Raw genomic sequence first — 18,391 nt, 5'->3', positions numbered from 1 at the left:
AACCCATAGATGTGCAGGTTGGATGTATTGGCCATACTAAATTGCCCCTTAATTGGAAAAAAATAATTCGGTACCCTAAATTATAATAAAGCTGTGGGTGAACTATATATAAAATAACAGATGAATAACAGTAAGATCAAGCACAAGCAACCTCTCTCTTCAGCTTCCTCCAGCCAGACTGAGGGGCCACCTGACTCTAACATTCACTTATGTACTCATGAGACCCTTAGTGGTCAGTCGGTGAATTACAACACAACCATGATATCACTACATCCCCTTTCCTTTGAAGGAATTAATTAAGATATTATCATCAGTATACTTAAATGTGATATCTATGAGTCTAACAGTATTATTATTTTTTTAATTTTTAAAACTGGTTTAACAAAAACAAGAACAGCAAGCATAGTGTGTACAAATAGTCCAAATCTACAAATTGAGCAGATCAGGTTTTCTTCTGATTCTGGTTGATCTTCTCAAACTTTGACCTTGCTGCTCAGAACTTGTAGATTCAATGTTCTCCATGACATTCTCGTGCTCAGGAACTGCTGAACTATCTGATACTGCAGCTGACGTTGATTCTGACGTAGATTCATCATCCATCATGCTGTTGTGAAAGTCTCCTCTGGTTTTCAAGAGTGTGTAATGATTTTTTCTTAAAACAAATCCATCCTCGACCTGTACATTGTAGGAATGAGGTGCTACTTCTTCAAGTACAATAGTTTTTCTCAGCCAATAGCCTGAATCTTCTATTCTCACAATGTCATCACTACTCTGAGGTGCTAAAGTTCTGGACGCTTTGTCACATAAATCCTTTTGTTTTGCTTTAATGATTTGCATTTCCTGCAGTAGCACTGCATTATCTTCCTTTGCCAAGTATGGAAGTGTGGTACGCAACCGTCTGTTCATGAGTAACTCTGCTGGCGATGCACCATGTGACGGTGGTGACACTCTAACTCAATAGTGCGAGATATGGATCAGATTGGTTGTACATTGCTTTCTTCAAAAATATGTACATCTTTTTCGGCTCTTCCATTGGCTTGAGGGTCCAACAGACGTGATGTAATGTGATTGACATCACTTTTTATTAATTTAGAGTCCTCAGTTATTTTTTTCCAATTAAGGGGCAATTTAGCCTGGCCAATCCACCTACCCTGCACATCTTTGGGTTGTGGGGGTGAGACCCACGCAGACACGGGGAGAATGTGCAAACTCCACGTGGAGAGTGAATGATCTGGAGCTGGGTTCGAACCCGGATCGTCAGTGGCGTGAGGTAACAGTGCTAACCACTGTGTCGCCGTGCTGCCCGTGATTGAAATCGCATGTGATTGCGAAGAGTTGCCACTCTATACAGCTTAAACAAGGACCGTTGTCACTCACGACGACTTGCAGAATTCGGTGTCTAGCAAAAATTGACTTGGTGAGCAGTATTACACTGCTTGCCGTTATGCTTGACAGTCGAGCCATTTCGGGATAGTTTGAAAGATAGCCTATGATCATTAAATAATCTTTCCCTCGTCGATGGAAGAGATCAATAGCTACTTTCTGCCATGGTGCCGTAGGTGAATCAGGTATTTGCATGGGTTCTCTTGTTTGCTTGCAACGATGCATCTGGCATGTGTTACAAGAACTAACCACCCCGTCAACATCCTGGTTTTGTACTTGGCCAGTAATCAGAGGCACAAGCTCTCCATTTACATTCTTCAATCTCCTAGATGTCCTTAGTGACATTGTGAATCCTTTTTAGTACATCCTTGTGAAGAGATTCCGGTATGACTTTTGTGTTCAAACGAAGTACCACTCCATTAATGATACAGCGTTCAGATCTTATACTGTAGAACTCCATAATTGACCTCTGGGCCAGTGAGTTGATGTTGCTCATCACGTCTTGAAGAGTTTGATCCTTCCTGGTCTCTTAGATGTCACATAGTTTGGAAATAAGATTGACATGCAGATCTACATATTCAGCAGTTTCACTACTATTATTTTATATCGGTGCTCTTGATAATGCATCTGGTAAGAACAAATATTTGCATGGCGTTGTGGTGGGAAAAGGAAAACTCAGAAACAATCAGTCATGAATAAGAGCAAGTTTAGTTTATTTCTTAGCTCTGCAGAGGAGACCCTCCTCTCTCTACAGGAGAGAGAGGAAAGCACGCCGAGCGCCTCAACCTTCAGTCTTTATTCATTCAAAAGATACAAGTAAATCTCCATTCCATATAAGGAGTTGTTTTTCTCCTAGCTTTACCATCTCGACGTTCAGACAGCTGGGATATCAGTTTTTCTCTCTCTCTCTCTCTAACCTTGCGCGCACACACACACACACACACACACACACACCTGCAGCTTTAGTTAATCATACTATTAAGCAGTTATTCAATATTAAGTATTAAAATTGCCCATTACAATTCCCTCCTTTTTGTCATCCTAATGACAACATCTATCAAAATTTTAATCGCAGCCAGTCACCTAAGCAGTATCTACATTCCCTTATTGTTAAACAAATGTTTTCTCAAAGAACATATATCAGGTATTATCGTACTCCTGTAGATTTTTCAATAATACCATCATTAATCTTTGGTACATAAAATGGGAAACAGGTTGTCATTATAGCTATATGATACAGAAGATTAGTCTATTGGCAGTTCATTCTCGAATGGAGGTATACACTGGTTTGCCTCCTCTAAGTCAACTTGTTCCCTCGTAAATGTGCCTGTCTCTCCTCTGGTTAATGTCACTGTAACCTCTCCAGCCTAATACGCTTTTCCCATTACCAGTTCCAGCATAAGCATCATGATAAGCGACATTACCCCTTTCATGTTGACTTGTCCGGTGTGAGCTGGGGCTCCGGCACCCGCTTACAATCACTAGCGTGAATCCACGTTGCTCTTTCTGCTACCTTTACCGCTGTCTGCGTTACAAGGAGCACCTGGAATGGTCCCAGCCACCGTCTAGCTCTCCAGCTCTTCCTCCTGAAGTCTTTCACCACTATCCAGTCGCCTGGCTGCAGGTCCCCTCAGCCGGTCGTGGCAGGGCTTCCTTCACTTGAGCTTGCACCTGAGATAAAATCGCAGAGAGTTTTGTACAGTAACGTAACATTTCATCCTCTCAATGGCTAGTCAGGGTCCTTGTGATGGGTTTTGGCCCAATTCCAGTGTTGGGTGGTCTGCCGAATAATATTTCAAATGGACGTAAATTGGCTCTATCTGTGACCCTAGTCCTCATGTACATTAGTACTACGGGCAGGGCTTTCGTCCATGGTATTCCCATTTCATCGCAACACTTTGCTAGCTTATTTTTCAGAGTGGCATTTTCCCTTTCTACCGCTCCTCCACTCGCTGGGTGGTATGCACAGTGTTGCCTTAGATCAATGCCTAGGTATTCTCCTACCTGCTTAAGAGCCTGGTTTACAAATGGCGTGCCATTATCAGTGCTGATTTTCTCTGGGATGCCCCATCGTGGAATAATTTCAGTTAACAGGGCCTTGGTTACTGCACTAGCATCTTGTTTGGCTGTAGGGAACACCTCTACCCACTTAGAGAACATGTCAACCATTACTAGGCAGTATTTCTTCCCTTCACTTGGGGTTAGCTTAATAACGTCCATTTGAATATGCTCGAAGGGTCTCAGTGGTTCTGGGTGCGCCCCTGGGCTTATCTTAATTCCTCTCCCCACATTATTGGTAGCACAAATAACACATCGCTCACAAAATTTCTGGGAGTAACTAGTAAAGCCTCTGGTGTACCAATGTGCAGCGATACTCTTGAACATCCCTCCTTTTGACACATGGTCCTTGCCGTGTATCAACTTAGCATAATGAGGAAATAGCGCTCTCGGTAGACATGGCTTATCATTGGGGCCATACCATACCCCTTCTTTTACCTTACCCCCGGCCTTTGACCATTCTTTCTTTTCTTCCCGTGAGGCTTGTGTTTGCAGGTCTTGTATGTCCGCTGTTGGGATAGGAACTGTTAGCATTGGCATGTTTACATTATCACTGATAAGTTTTCGCGCTGCTGCTTTCGCTGCCGCATCCGCCCTTGCATTTCCCTGTGAGACTGGATCGGTTTTCCCTGTATGTGCGTCACACTTACAGACTGCAATACACTTAGGTAAGAGGACTGTGTCCAAGAGATCAGAAATCAGCCCATGGTGCGTGATTGGTTTGCCTGTTGATGTTAAGAATCCCCTATTTTTCCACAAGGTTCCGAAATCATGAGTCACCCCAAAGGCATATCTACTGTCTGTGTAGATAGTAACGGACTTGCCTTCTGCAAGTTTACATGCTTCTGTAAGGGCTATCAGTTCCGCAGCTTGTGCGGAGAGGTGTCTAGGAAGTGGCTCTGCTTTTAGTATGTTGTGTGATGTGACTATGGCATACCCCACACAGTTCTGGCCCGCTTCTCGATCTCTGAACGCAGACCCATCCACAAACAGTTCCATGTCGGGATTTTGTAGGGGGGTATCCTGCAAGTCAGGTCGCGGACTACAAACTTCATTAGTTAGAGCAACACAATCATGTGGTTCCCCATCACCTGCGGTGGGAAGAAGAGTGGCGGGGTTAAGTATGGTACACCTTTTCACTGTAATGTTTGGCATTTCCAGCAGGACCATGTTATATCTTAACCACCTTGCTGCAGACATATGAGCTGTTTTTTGCTCTAGGAGAAGTAGTGAGACTGCATGTGGTACCAACAAAGTTAATTCACTGTATCCCATGATATCACTAGAGACTGCTATTGCTTTTTCGGCAGCTGCGACTGCTCTCCGGCAAGTAGGCATCCCCGCTGCTACTGGGTCCAATTTAGCAGAGAAATATTCCACTGGCCGAAGTTTCCCTCCGTGCTCTTGTAACAGCACGGACGTCATGCAGCCTCGTTTTTCATCTACCGTTTGGGTAAAAGGTTTATCTGGGTTGGGAATTCCTAGGGTCGGTGTAGACTGTAAAGCCAATTTCAAGTCGCTGAACGCCTTTTCTGCTTCTGGGGTCCAGCTGAGTGTACTGTGGGCTTGCAAGCCCTTCCCGTGAGCTATGTCACTTAGAGGGGCTTCGAGGACGGCATAGTTGGGAATAAACATCCTACAGTATGAACACACCCCCAAGAAGGACATCAACTGTTTTTTAGTCCTGGGTTTAGGGATTTCTTGGATTGCTTTCACTCTGCTTTGTCCTAAGGTCTTACCCTGGGCTGATATTAAATGTCCCAGAAACTTTACTTGTTCTTGCACGAACTGCAATTTTGAAAGGCTTGCCTTGTGTCCTTCCTCAGCTAGGTGGCATAATAGTGCCAATGTGTCTTGCTCACACTGCTCCTTGGTTGGAGCTGCGATTAGACAATCGTCTACATACTGTAGGAGGGCTGTTCCTGGGGACAGGATTAGTGCCTCCAAACTCTTTTTTAACGTTTCAATGTAGATGGTGGGCGATTCACAATATCCCTGACATAACCTTGTAAATGTATAAGAACTTCCCTTAAATGAAAAAGCAAACCAGTACTGACTGTCTGGGTGAACAGGAATGCTAAAGAATGCATTAGCGAGGTCTACTACGGAGAACCAACTGCTCCCGGGTGGGATCTGTTCCAAAATGGTATATGGATTCGGAACATTAGGGGCTCTGGCCATAACAGCATCATTGACTGCCTGCAAGTCCTGTACAAACCTCCATCCCTCGGGTTCTCCCGGGAGAGTTGCCTTTTTGACAGGGAAAATCGGTGTATGCACTGGTGAGTTTTCGCAGGGTACTATGACTCCCGCTTTCAATAGTGAATTGAATACGGGGGTGATCCCTTCTACCGCTTTGGGTTTTAACGGACACTGTGTTCTGCATGGTCTATAAATCAGACTTTGGTGTAATCTTTACGGGCTCACAATCGTGTATTAGACCCACATCATGTTTTCCCTTTGCCCAAAGTGTCCCCGGAACTGTCTGCAGTCGCGGGTCATCGGCAGTAATTTGTACAAAACTCCAGGTTGTTCCCCTATGGCTCTGGTCCGAGGCGGGGACTATTTCCACCACTCTCTCTGCCTGAGATAGCCAGTTAAGATTCTTTTTATAAGCTCGCATACTCGTACTGAACCACACAGTTGTGTCTGAAAGCAGTGTCCAATCATTGACTTTGAGATTTTTAAAGACCCACGGTCCCAAATCTTTCCATTGTCTATTGCGCCCTTTCGCTAACGATACATGGGGGTGTGACCCTTCTATTGTAAAGGGGTGTGGTACTCCTGATCTCAGACGTATTCTAGACAGGTTTATACTTGCAGCGCACCTGTGCTCATTCCAATATAACTCCCGTATCAGCAGCACCTCAGACTTTTGCAACTTCCCGAGCCGTTCATTCTCATATCGATTATCTGGTCCCCACAAGTGAATGTATGCGGTGCAGTGCAGATTCTCCTTGGACATAAAGTCAGTCTTAATAGGGTTAACGCGTTTGCGTGCTTCTCCCATGAGTGCTGGGTTTACTGAACTCACTGCCGCTGGAGTCAATCTCCATTCATAAATATACATAAGAGGTCTGGCGTCAAATTTAACTTCTTGGAATGCTATTTCCTCTCCTTCCGTAACCCTTAGTCCCTCTGGGGTGCTGATCTGGCTAAGTCCCAATTTTCCTATCAAATCTCGTCCCATGAGATTAATCGGGCAACACCTAGAGAGTAAAAATGCAAATTTAAACCTTTCTCCATAATTAGTCTCACACCTTAAGGGTGCAGTAAATTGTTCTTGTACTATGACGCCAGATGCCCCGATGGAGTTCAGGTACCTCCCACTCGTCTTAATCGGTGCCTTTAATTGACTCATCTGTATCACAGAGTTTCCCGCACCGGAGTCAACTAAAAACATAAGCCTTTCCCCTTCCACAGTTAATACGTACACTGGCATTCGTCGATAGAATTCTTCATTATACTTAACATAAGTGCCTCGCGGTTTAGATTCGTGCATCACACTCTCTATAGTCTGTGTAAAGTTTTCAAGAACGTTAGTACAAGAGGTTAGCTTAAGTTGTTCTTCATTGCAAAGCATCAAGGTTTTGGACTCACCCTCTCCTTCGGGCATACCTCCATCGTCCTCTCCTCCCCTTTGTCAATTACCATTGTCATCATCGTCTCTTGGCCCTCCTTGTCTCTTTGTTGGGCAGTCTCTTGCCCAGTGGTCCTTGCTTCCGCACGTGAAACACCCATCCGTCTTACCGCGTCCTTGCCCGCGACCTCCCCTGCCTCTTCCTCTTGTCCGTCCTCCACCTCTTCCTCGTTGCTGACCTTGTGCAACCTGTGTCACCATCTGCATCTTAGTTAGCTGTGCTTGGTGACTCTGATCCTCCCTCCTTTTGTTCCGCTTCGCCTTTTCTTGTGTCAGTAGCTTTTCAGCGTGTATGGCGTGTTGTTCGATTAAGTTGAGTTTCCCTGTGTCCCATGTAATACATGTATTTTTCACCTTCTTAGCGATGTCCTCACTTCATCCATTCATAAAACTGTTCCGCAGATGTGCCTCATACGGAGTCACTTCAGCTGTATTCATGTCAGCTGGTGGTGTAAGTCCACTATGAGCGTTATGGACTTCTGTGAGCCGGGTCAGGTACTGGGACACAGTTTCACCGTCACGCTGCGTACACATGGCAATTTTTGTCATGTCCATTCTTACCGGAAAGGCAGTTTGACAGGCGTCCACTAGACCTGTAACAAAGGTGTTATAAGGCACATTATCTGCATGGTCTGGTTGAACTTGGCGAGCTCGTACATTATCATCTGGCCAATTGTATCGGATCTTGGAGATATCTGCGCCCAATTTCCTCCCCAATAATCGCCGCATCTCATGAGACGTGGGGCGAAACTCGAAGCAAAACTTGCGTACCTCGCCTGCAAATTTCTGGCCTCCCGCTTCTCTGGGATCCGGGAGTTGTTCATAGGCACATTCAATGTCTTTCATTGTCCACAGTCTGTGGACAAGTATCGGTTGTCCTTCCGGGCCCGCCACCTCTATCATTGGAGCATTGAGGACACTGCCGAGAAATTTACTGTCTCCTTCCCTTTCTTCGTCGCCTTTGTGATAATTAAACGGTTCTGGTGCATCTGGAAGGGCAGATTTAGGTCTGCACGACGCCTTACTCTGGGTATGGTGAGCTACTGGGGAGTCAGATGTAGTCATGGTACTGATATCTGGGTAAAGGGGGTGACGGTCAGCTCCTGACGGTAGAGTTCCCATGGACGCCTCAGGCGTTCCCCGAGGGGGTTCAGTATATGGTGGAGGGCTCGGTCGCGACTGTTGGCCTGGGTTCGTGGGGGCCACTTGTGGCGGAGCCGTTGGGCGCGGGAGGCAGCCATCCAGGTCGGAATCATCCGGAATGGGGTGACCTGAAATAGACTTAACTCACTGAAGAGAGTTGGTTTTATTTGCAGTTTCTTTGGGTTTCGCCTGTGATCGTCTATTTCTTATTTCTGCCTCTGTTTTCCACATACCGTAAGCCGCCCAATTTATTGTTTCTCTTTTCCTTTTGCTTTTCTTTCCACTTTCTTTTGCCCTCTGTTCTAACTGAGTTTTTAATAATTCCAATTGTCTTAAACTAAAACTTCCCCCTTCAGGAAAACCACACTCCTTCACCCACATTTTAACTTGACTCACCGAGTCTTGTCCATAATTAGTAACCATGTATCGTATATTAGGGCTATTTAAACTTGCAGCATTTGTTTGTTTTTTCCCATTGCTATTACCCATGACCGGTCTCTTACTTGTGACCCAGACTCACAGCGACCTTATCCCTTGTGACTTGATTTTCCTCCGGAGGCTCCCGCACGTAAGCGCGTCCGCTTAGGTGGCTTGGTTTTCCTAAACCAGCAAACCAATACCTATCGTTTAGGTATTTTTACAGGTCCAACCTGTTTGATAGATCCAAGTCTAAATCCACCCGTCACTGTGAGACTGTTCACCACTGTCTATAATTAATAATAGAGCAATTCCTTACCACAGATTTCAGTCCGGATCCTGGTGCTGAGGTGACACGGTAATTCCTGGTCCTCTCACGCTGATGGCCAATTGAAGCGTTTGAGATGAGGTGAAAAGCCCTCAAGGCATCAGCGGTAACGCCTCCCCGGAATCTCCCAGTGTCTATCTCAAACACGGGATCCCATCCTTCGTCGCCAAGAACTGTGGTGGGAAAAGGAAAACTCAGAAACAATCAGTCATGAATAAGAGCAAGTTTAGTTTATTTCTTAGCTCTGCAGAGGACACCTTGTCTCCACAGGAGAGAGAGGAAAGCGCGCCGAGCGCCTCAACCGTCAGTCTTTATTCATTCAAAAGGTACAAGTAAATCTCCATTCCATATAAGGAGTTGTTTTTCTCCTAGCTTTACCATCTCGACCTTCAGACAGCTGGGATATCAGTTTTTCTCTCTCTCTCTCTCTCTCTCTCTCTCTCTCTCTAACCTTACACACACACACACACAAACGCCTGCAGCTTTAATTAATCACACTATTAAGCAGTTATTCAATATTAAGTATTAAAATTGTCCATTACAGCGTACAGATGAAATTGAAGTCAAAGCGTTGCAACTTCATCATCGTACTGTTCTATGCTCTATGAATGCGCAGGGACATCTGGTTGAAAGTTTATTGATGTTAACCAGAGGATGATCTGTCTCAACTGTGAAAGTTGGAAGCCCATAGACATAGTCATGGAATTTATCCAAGCCCACAACTAAACCCAGGCATTCTTTTTCGATTTGAGTGTATCATTGCTCTGTTGTCGTCATGGATTGTGATACATACGGAACTGGTATCCAATCGTCATGCTTGAGTTGCAGAAGAACTGCTCCCAGACCATCTTTGGACGGTTTGGCTGTTGTCACTTTAATCTGCTTAGACAGGTCAAAAAATGTGAGAACTGGCGTGGGGGTTAGTGAAGTCTTTAGCTTCTTCCACTTTTGCTCATGTTGCTCAGTCCAAGTGAAATCTGTTGTCTTGTGCAGGAGATCAAGTAGATGTGTTGTTTTTGCTGACAGGTTGGAATGAATTTCCCTATAAAATTGATCATACCCATCACTCTTAAGATGGCTTTCTTGTTGTGTGGTTTTGACATGTTGCGAATTGCTTGGATTTTGACCTTGTCAGGTTCCATGAAATGCAACGAGAGCTTGTCACCTAGGAATGTGACCTCAGTTACTCCAAATTGCACTTCCGCTTGTTGAGCTTCAGCCCATTTCTCCTGATGCTCGTTAGAACTTTAAGCAACCTCATAGTGCTCTTCTGTGATTGAGGCCCAAACGATGTTATCATCCACGTACACATGTATACCTTCGATGCCTTTGATTATGTGCTCCATTGCATGGCGAGAAATTTCTGATGCCGAAATTAGGCCAAACGGCATTCTCAGAAAGCAAAAACATCCAAATGGTGTATTAAAAGTGCAGTACTTTTCACTTTGTTCCTTTAGCTTTAGTTGCCAGAAACCATGAGATGCCTCAAGTTTGGTAAAGAATTGTGCACCAGCCATCTCAGATGTGATTTCCTCAGGCTTTGGTATTTGGTCGTGTTTTCATTTGATATTCGTGTTAAGATCTTTGGGATCATAAGAACATAAGAACATAAGAACTAGGAGCAGGAGTAGGCCATCTGGCCCCTCGAGCCTGCTCCGCCATTCAATTAGATCATGGCTGATCTTTTGTGGACTCAGCTCCACTTTCCGGCCCGAACACCATAACCCTTAATCCCTTTATTCTTCAAAAAACTATCTATCTTTACCTTAAAAACATGTAATGAAGGAGCCTCAACTGCTTCACTGGGCAAGGAATTCCATAGATTCACAACCCTTTGGGTGAAGAAGTTCCTCCTAAACTCAGTCCTAAATCTACTTCCCCTTATTTTGAGGCTATGCCCCCTAGTTCTGCTTTCACCTGCCAGTGGAAACAACCTGCCCGCATCTATCCTATCTATTCCCTTCATAATTTTAAATGTTTCTATAAGATCCCCCCTCATCCTTCTAAATTACAACGAGTACAGTCCCAGTCTACTCAACCTCTCCTCATAATCCAACCCCTTCAGCTCTGGGATTAACCTAGTGAATCTCCTCTGCACACCCTCCAGCGCCAGTACGTCCTTTCTCAAGTAAGGAGACCAAAACTGAACACAATACTCCAGGTGTGGCCGCACTAACACCTTATACAATTGCAACATAACCTCCCTAGTCTTAAACTCCATCCCTCTAGCAATGAAGGACAAAATTCCATTTGCCTTCTTAATCACCTGTTGCACTTGTAAACCAACCTTCTGTGACTCATGCACTAGCACACCCAAGTCTCTCTGAACAGCGGCATGCTTAAATATTTTATTGTTTAAATAATAATCCCGTTTGCTGTTATTCCTACCAAAATGGATAACCTCACATTTGTCAACATTGTATTCCATCTGCCAGACCCGAGCCCATTCACTTAACCTATCCAAATCCCTCTGCAGACTTCCCGTATCCTCTGCACTTTTCGCTTTACCACTCATCTTAGTGTCATCTGCAAACTTGGACACATTGCCCTTGGTCCCCAACTCCAAATCATCAATGTAAATTGTGAACAATTGTGGGCCCAACGCGGATCCCTGAGGGACACCACTAGCTACTGATCGCCAACCAGAGAAACACCCATTTATCCCCACTCTTTGCTTTCTATTAATTAACCAATCCTCTATCCATGCTACTACTTTACCCTTAATGCCATGCATCTTTATCTTATGCAGCAACCTTTTGTGTGGCACCTTGTCAAAGGCTTTCTGGAAATCCAGATATACCACATCCATCGGCTCCCCGTTATCTACTGCACTGGTAATGTCCTCAAAAAATTCCACTAAATTAGTTAGGCACGACCTGCCTTTTACGAACCCATGCTGCGTCTGCCCAATGGGACAATTTCTATCCAGATGCCTCGCAATTTCTTCCTTGATGATAGATTCCAGCATCTTCCCTATTACCGAAGTTAAACTCACTGGCCTATAATTTCCTGCTTTCAGCCTACCTCCTTTTTTAAACAGTGGCGTCACGTTTGCTAATTTCCAAACCACCGGGACCACCCCAGAGTCTAGTGAATTTCGGTAAATTATCACTAGTGCATCTGCAATTTCCCTAGCCATCTCTTTTAGCACTCTGGGATGCATTCCATCAGGGCCAGGAGACTTGTCTACCTTTAGCCCCATTAGCTTGCCCATCACTCCCTCCTTAGTGATAACAATCCTCTCAAGGTCCTCACCTGTCATAGCCTCATTTCTATCAGTCGCTGGCATGTTATTTGTGTCTTCCACTGTGAAGACCGACCCAAAAAACCTGTTCAGTTCCTCAGCCATTTCCTCATTTCCCATTATTAAAACTCCCTTCTCATCCTCTAAAGGACCAATATTTACCTTAGCCACTCTTTTTTGTCTTATATATTTGTAAAAACTTTTACTGTCTGTTTTTATATTCTGAGCAAGTTTACTCTCATACTCTATCTTACTCTTCTTTATAGCTTTTTTAGTAGCTTTCTGTTGCCCCCTAAAGATTTCCCAGTCCTCTAATCTCCCAGCAATCTTTGCCACTTTATATGCTTTTTCCTTCAATTTGATACTCTCCCTTATTTCCTTAGATATCCACGGTCGATTTTCCCTCTTTCTTCCGTCCTTCCTTTTTGTTGGTATAAACCTTTGCTGAGCACTGTGAAAAATCGCTTGGAAGGTTCTCCACTGTTCCTCAACTGTTCCACCATAAAGTCTTAGCTCCCAGTCTACCTTAGCTAGTTCTTCTCTCATCCCCTTGTAATCTCCTTTGTTTAAACACAAAACACTAGTATTTGATTTTACTTTCTCACCCTCCATCTGTATTTTAAATTCCACATATTGTGATCGTTCCTTCCGAGAGGATCCCTAACTATGAGATCATGAATCAATCCTGTCTCATTACACAGGACCAGATCTAGGACCGCTTGTTCCCTCGTAGGTTCCATTACATACTGTTCTAGGAAACTATCGCGGATACATTCTATAAACTCCTCCTCACGGTTGCCTTGACCGACCTGGTTAAACCAATCGACATGTAGATTAAAATCCCCCATGATAACTGCTGTACCATTTCTACATGCATCAGTTATTTCTTTGTTTATTGCCTGCCTCACCATCTCGTTACTATTTGGTGGCCGATAGACTACTCCCATCAGTGACTTTTTCGCCTTACTATTCCTGATTTCCACCCAAATAGATTCAACCTTATCCTCCATAGCACCGATGTCATCCCTTACTATTGCCCGGATGTCATCCTTAAATAACAGAGCAACACCACCTCCCTTACCATCCACTCTGTCCTTCCGAATAGTTTGATACCCTCGGATATTTAACTCCCAGTCGTGACCATCCTTTAACCATGTTTCAGTAATGGCCACTAAATCATAGTCATTTACGATGATTTGTGCCACCAACTCATTTACTTTATTCCGAATACTACGAGCATTCAGGTAAAGTACACTTATGTTGGTTTTTTTTACCTCTGTTTTGAATCTTAACATCTCCAGTTTTATTCCTTTTGTTATTACTGGGCCTATTCACTGTGCTCCCCTCAGTCACTGTACCTTGTACTGTCGCCCTTATGGATTTCTGACTATGTCTTCTCTGCCTTGCACTTTTCCCCTTACTTCCTTTTGTTTCTGTCCCTGTTTTACTACCTTCCAACTTCCAGCATTGGTTCCCATGTCTATGTCCCATGTCCCATAGATCCATGTCTATGCGAATATCGCCATTCTTTCTCTTTGGAGTTTACCCAGTCGGTAGGTTCTTCTATCTTTCTGATTACTTTTAATTTTGTCAGTCTGGGGCGGCACGTGGCACAGTGGTTAGCATTGGGACTATGCCGCTGAGGATCCGGGTTCGATTCCCGGCCCTAGGTCACTGTCCGTGTGGTGTTTGCACATTCTCCCCATGTCTGCGTGGGTTTCGCCCCCAAACTCAAAGATGTGCAGGACAGGTGGATTGGTCACGCTAAATTGTCCTTTAATTGGGGAAAAAAAAAATTGGGTACTCTAAATTTATTTTTTAAAAATTGTCATTCTGTCCAGCTTCTTTTTGAGGTTTTGCATCCTCTTTGAGTTGTATCTTGTTGGTGAATTGTAGTGCACCAAACCCTCTGAACACATCGCTGAATTTGCTGACAGTGTTCTCCGAATCGCTGGAATGTTGATCCAATCCTTTGTGAATGCTCTCCCAACTGCACTAGACCTAATTCTTCACAGGACTTATCACCTAATAATGAATGCAAGCTCTCAGATACAATATAGAATGCGATGGAATAAACTGTCCTTCACCACCACACTCGGGTCACAAGCACCATAACATTTAATGTTTGGACTATTATAATCTCTCGGAGATATTTTGTGGTTTCTTCTTATTGGCTGAATTTTTAGACTTGTTAAATCAGTCATGCTGATTAAAATAGCTTTGGCGCCAGTGTCTTACTTCAATTGGACCACTGTACCATTCACTTCAAGTGGTTGCAGGCATTTGACCTCATCAATCGCATTTATTTTAAATGGAGCATCAGTTTGCATTTTTTTTTGAGTGCTGGAAATGTTTTTGATGTCTCCAAAAAATTCTTCTTCTCTGTTATTACTTCAACAAACAATGATGTTTCATCACTGGAAACTGTCTTCCACTGTGCTGATTGATCTGAGATCGAACTTAGAGTAATAATTCTGAGCAAAGTGATTTTTGTTCCTTTTGCATCTGGATCAAAACTTGCCAAACGTTGGACACTGCCTTAAGTTGTGCCTTTGACCACATCTTTTACACAGAAATACACTTCGTCCTCATCTTAAACCTGTTTGTTGGTGAGCGAGAAGCTGCAGGAACATAGAACATAGAACAGTACAGAACAGGCCCTTCGGCCCTCGATGTTGCGCCGAGCCATGATCACCCTACTCAAACCTACGTATCCACCCTATACCCGTAACCCAACAACCCCCCCCCCTTAACCTTACTTTTTAGGACACTACGGGCAATTTAGCATGGCCAATCCACCTAACCCGCACATCTTTGGACTGTGGGAGGAAACCGGAGCACCCGGAGGAAACCCACGCACACACGGGGAGGACGTGCAGACTCCGCACAGACAGTGACCCAGCCGGGAATCGAACCTGGGACCCTGGAGCTGTGAAGCATTTATGCTAACCACCATTCTACCGTGCTGCCCTAAACTTTGCCACCTTTTTTTGGACGTTTCCCCCCTTTTTGGGAAAGGACGGCAACCATCTGTTTTCCTCCAAGAAGACACCGCCATTACTGAGAAACATTTTAGAATGCTGTGCTGCTAGCTCGTGAGCCTGACACTGTTTGTTCCAAAGACAGCTCCGATTCCCTCAGCAACCGTTCCCTCGGCTTATTTTCATTCACACCAACAAAACCTGGTCTTGAATCATGGAAGATTCCACCGCAGAAAAATTGCAGGTTTTAGCTTTTAACTTTAAATCAATGAAATAAATCTATGGACTCTCCTATCTTCTGTAAATGTGATCTAAATATATAGTGTTCATAAATTTAATTCTTTCTGGAGCTGCAATGTGCAGCAAAACATCAAATTACTTCATTAAAATTTTTACTATCTTCATCGTTTGCAAATTTAAACGTATTAAACGCAGCAATTGTTTAATATGCCCTGCCACTGTTAGGAGAATCACTACCTTGCGCAAATCTGTTTGATCTTCTAAATATACTGCAGTAAGAAATAGATTAAATTGTTGTTTAAACACAAGCCAGTTACTGTCTACATTACCATTAAATCTGAGATTCACTGGTGGCTTCAAGGACTCCTTTCTTGCAGTCTTCAAAATCTTCAAATTTCTGTGGACCTCATGACAGGCTTGTTTTTTTCACCTCAGTGGCTAATACCATTCAGACCTGGTACCATGTAATGCTGTTATTAGACAGCATGATTTATATTACAAGAACACTTGTAGCTAAAGCTATAAACGATTTATTGACATTAACTGTGGGTAAACTATATACAATATTATTACATTCAGCAGCCGCCTGATGTTGCAGTTAGCTGCCTACCCTTGACAAAGCCCATCTGATCCTCTGTGACCACCTCCGGTACGCAGTTCTCCCTTGGCTACTCCCCGGCCTTGCATTTCAGTCTAAGCGACCTGTGCGCTCTGGCGAGCTCTGTGGGTTTGGAGAAGCTGTCTCTCTTGACTAAGTTCAAAGGCCAAAACGTCGGCCTCTTTCTTCCCCCGGACTTCCGGGGCCTCTGAAATCCCCAAAATCGCCACCTCCGGACTCATTGCAACCCTTATGTTCAATACTCTAGACATGACGTCCTCGAACCCCTGCCAGTATCTCCTAAGTTTTGGACACACCCAAAACACGTGGACATGGTTTGCCGGTCCTCTCAGACACTTAACACACCTGTCCTCTACTCTACATCAGCAGCTTTATTTGGAAAATATTAACCTCATAGCAATTACTTGTGGTAGGGCCTTACAAAAGGATATGATGACTTCTGAAATGGAAAAAGATGAACTCCGAAGTTTAATTGGGCAGCTGAATTGGTTAGGTAGACAAACAAGTCCAGACTCTAGTTTCGATGATTTAGAACTAAGCACCAAAATGAACAGCCCCAAAGTTGTAGAGATTGTTCGAGGAAACAAAACATTCACAAAATTAAAATTGGAGAAGTGTGTTTTGAAATTCCTATCTTTAGGTGGTATTGTTTATAGTGATGCATCTGATGCTAATCTCTGTGATGGCTTTCTGAGTGTGGGAGATTTTATTTTTCTCCTGGGGAAGAAAGGAAAATTTTGCCCTTTGGCATAGCAAACTGAAAAGATAAGAAGAGTTGTAAAAAGTACATTGGCAGCGAAGGCACTGGCCCGAGTAGACCCAATCACAAAAACAGATTGCAGTTTGTGGGATCTCTATGTTCTTGCAAAAAAATCTAATTTGGATTTTTTATATCCAGAACCCTAATGAATTTTTAAATACAGCAGGGCATTCGGGAACAGTGCCTATAGAGTGTCACATAGACAATAAGTACCTTTGGGAGAATGTTCACTCTCTGTCAATAAAAAGAGACTACGAATTGACATAGCGATTCTAAAACTGATGCTAAAGAATGGGGAGAATGTGCAAACTCCACACGGACAAGATCAAGTGGGTTGATAGCAGTTACCAATTATCTGACTGTCTCATGAAAAAATGGGCAAGTTTGAAGAAGTTATTAGAAACTGTGAAAGAGGGGCATCTTTTCCTAAAAGGAAGGTGGATATTAAAATTAAACTAAAGGAGAATAGGATGCATTTATTACAGGTACGAAAACATGTACATTTGTGTTGTGGTAATTTATGTCAAATATTTGTTTTAAGAGGGGGAATTTATTAGGAAAGAGTTAATGTTCCCCAGTAAGGGGCATGTGGCAGAGTGGTTAGCACTGCTGCCTAACAACTCCAGGGATCCGGGTTCAATTCAGGCCTGGGCTAACTGTGTGGAGTTTGCACCTTGTCCCCGTGTCTGCATGGGTTTCCTCCGGGTGCTCTGGTTTCCTCCCACAGTCCAAAGATGTGCAGGTTAGGTGGACTGGCCATGCTAAATGGCCCCTTAGTGTTTAAAAGGTTAACCAACAGAGTACCCTTCATCGTCCAGTACTTCCCCGGAGCAGAGAAACCATGACATCTTCTTTGCAGCCTTCAACACTTCATCGATGAAGGTGAACATCTTGCCAAGGTCATCCCCACACCCCCACTACTTGCCTTCCAACAACCGCGCAACCTCAAACAAACCATTGTTTGCAGCAAACTACCCAGCCTTCAGAACAGCGACCATCACACCACACAACACCGCCATGGCAATTTCTGCAAGACGTGCCAGATCATCGACATGGATACCACCATTATACGTGAGAACACCACCCACCAGGTACGCGGTACATACTCGTGCGACTCGGCCAACGTTGTCTACCTCATGCGCTGCAGGAAAGGATGTCCCGAAGCGTGGTACATTAGCGAGACCATGCAGACGCTGCGACAACGAATGAACGGACATCGCGCGACAATCACCAGGCAGGAATGTTCCCTTCCAGTCGGGGAACACTTCAGCAGTCAAGGGCATTCAGCCTCTGATCTCCGGGTGAGCGTTCTCCAAGGCGGCCTTCAGGACGCGCGACAATGCAGAATCGCCGAGCAGAAACTTATAGCCAAGTTTTCCACACATGAGTGCGATCTCAACAGGAACCTGGGATTCATGTTGCATTACATTCATCCCCCACCATCTGACCTGGGCTTGCGCAATCCTACCAACTGTCCTGGCTTGAGACAATTCACACATCTTTAACCTGGGGTTGCCACTATCTCTGGATCTGTAAAGACTGAATTACCTGCAAATGCTCGCAATCTAAGCATTGTCT

At 44.2% G+C, this 18,391-nt stretch overlaps 2 protein-coding genes across 10 annotated transcripts in view; one reads left to right on the top strand and one right to left on the bottom strand.

The window, feature by feature from the left end:
- The window catches only part of LOC119970060 (mitogen-activated protein kinase kinase kinase kinase 3), a 354,117-nt gene that overhangs the window by 186,436 nt on the left and 149,290 nt on the right, over nucleotides 1-18,391 (top strand). The gene's annotated exons all lie outside the window — the stretch shown is intronic.
- Nucleotides 3,047-6,510, bottom strand: LOC119970101 (protein NYNRIN-like). The gene is made up of 2 exons (XM_038804123.1): nucleotides 6,476-6,510; nucleotides 3,047-4,532 (listed from the first exon to the last, which is right to left on the bottom strand). Exons 1-2 carry the CDS (start codon nucleotides 6,495-6,497, stop codon nucleotides 3,106-3,108), a joined length of 1,449 nt encoding a protein of 482 aa, XP_038660051.1. The 5' UTR covers nucleotides 6,498-6,510; the 3' UTR covers nucleotides 3,047-3,105.

Source organism: Scyliorhinus canicula, chromosome 1, assembly GCF_902713615.1.
Source record: "Scyliorhinus canicula chromosome 1, sScyCan1.1, whole genome shotgun sequence".
NCBI classification, from domain to species: Eukaryota; Metazoa; Chordata; class Chondrichthyes; order Carcharhiniformes; family Scyliorhinidae; genus Scyliorhinus; species Scyliorhinus canicula.
The sequence above is the reverse complement of the archived record's forward strand: the minus strand, read 5'-3'. Positions and strand labels throughout refer to the sequence as shown.

What these genes read in the sequence shown, in the direction of transcription:
- LOC119970101 (XM_038804123.1), bottom strand. Translation starts at nt 6,497, where the DNA reads ATGGAGATTGACTCCAGCGGCA. An exon ending in GGAGATTGACTCCAGCGGCA is followed by an intron (nt 4,533 to 6,475) that starts GTGAGTTCAGTA and finishes TTCCCACCGCAG; the next exon opens with GTGATGGGGAACCACATGAT.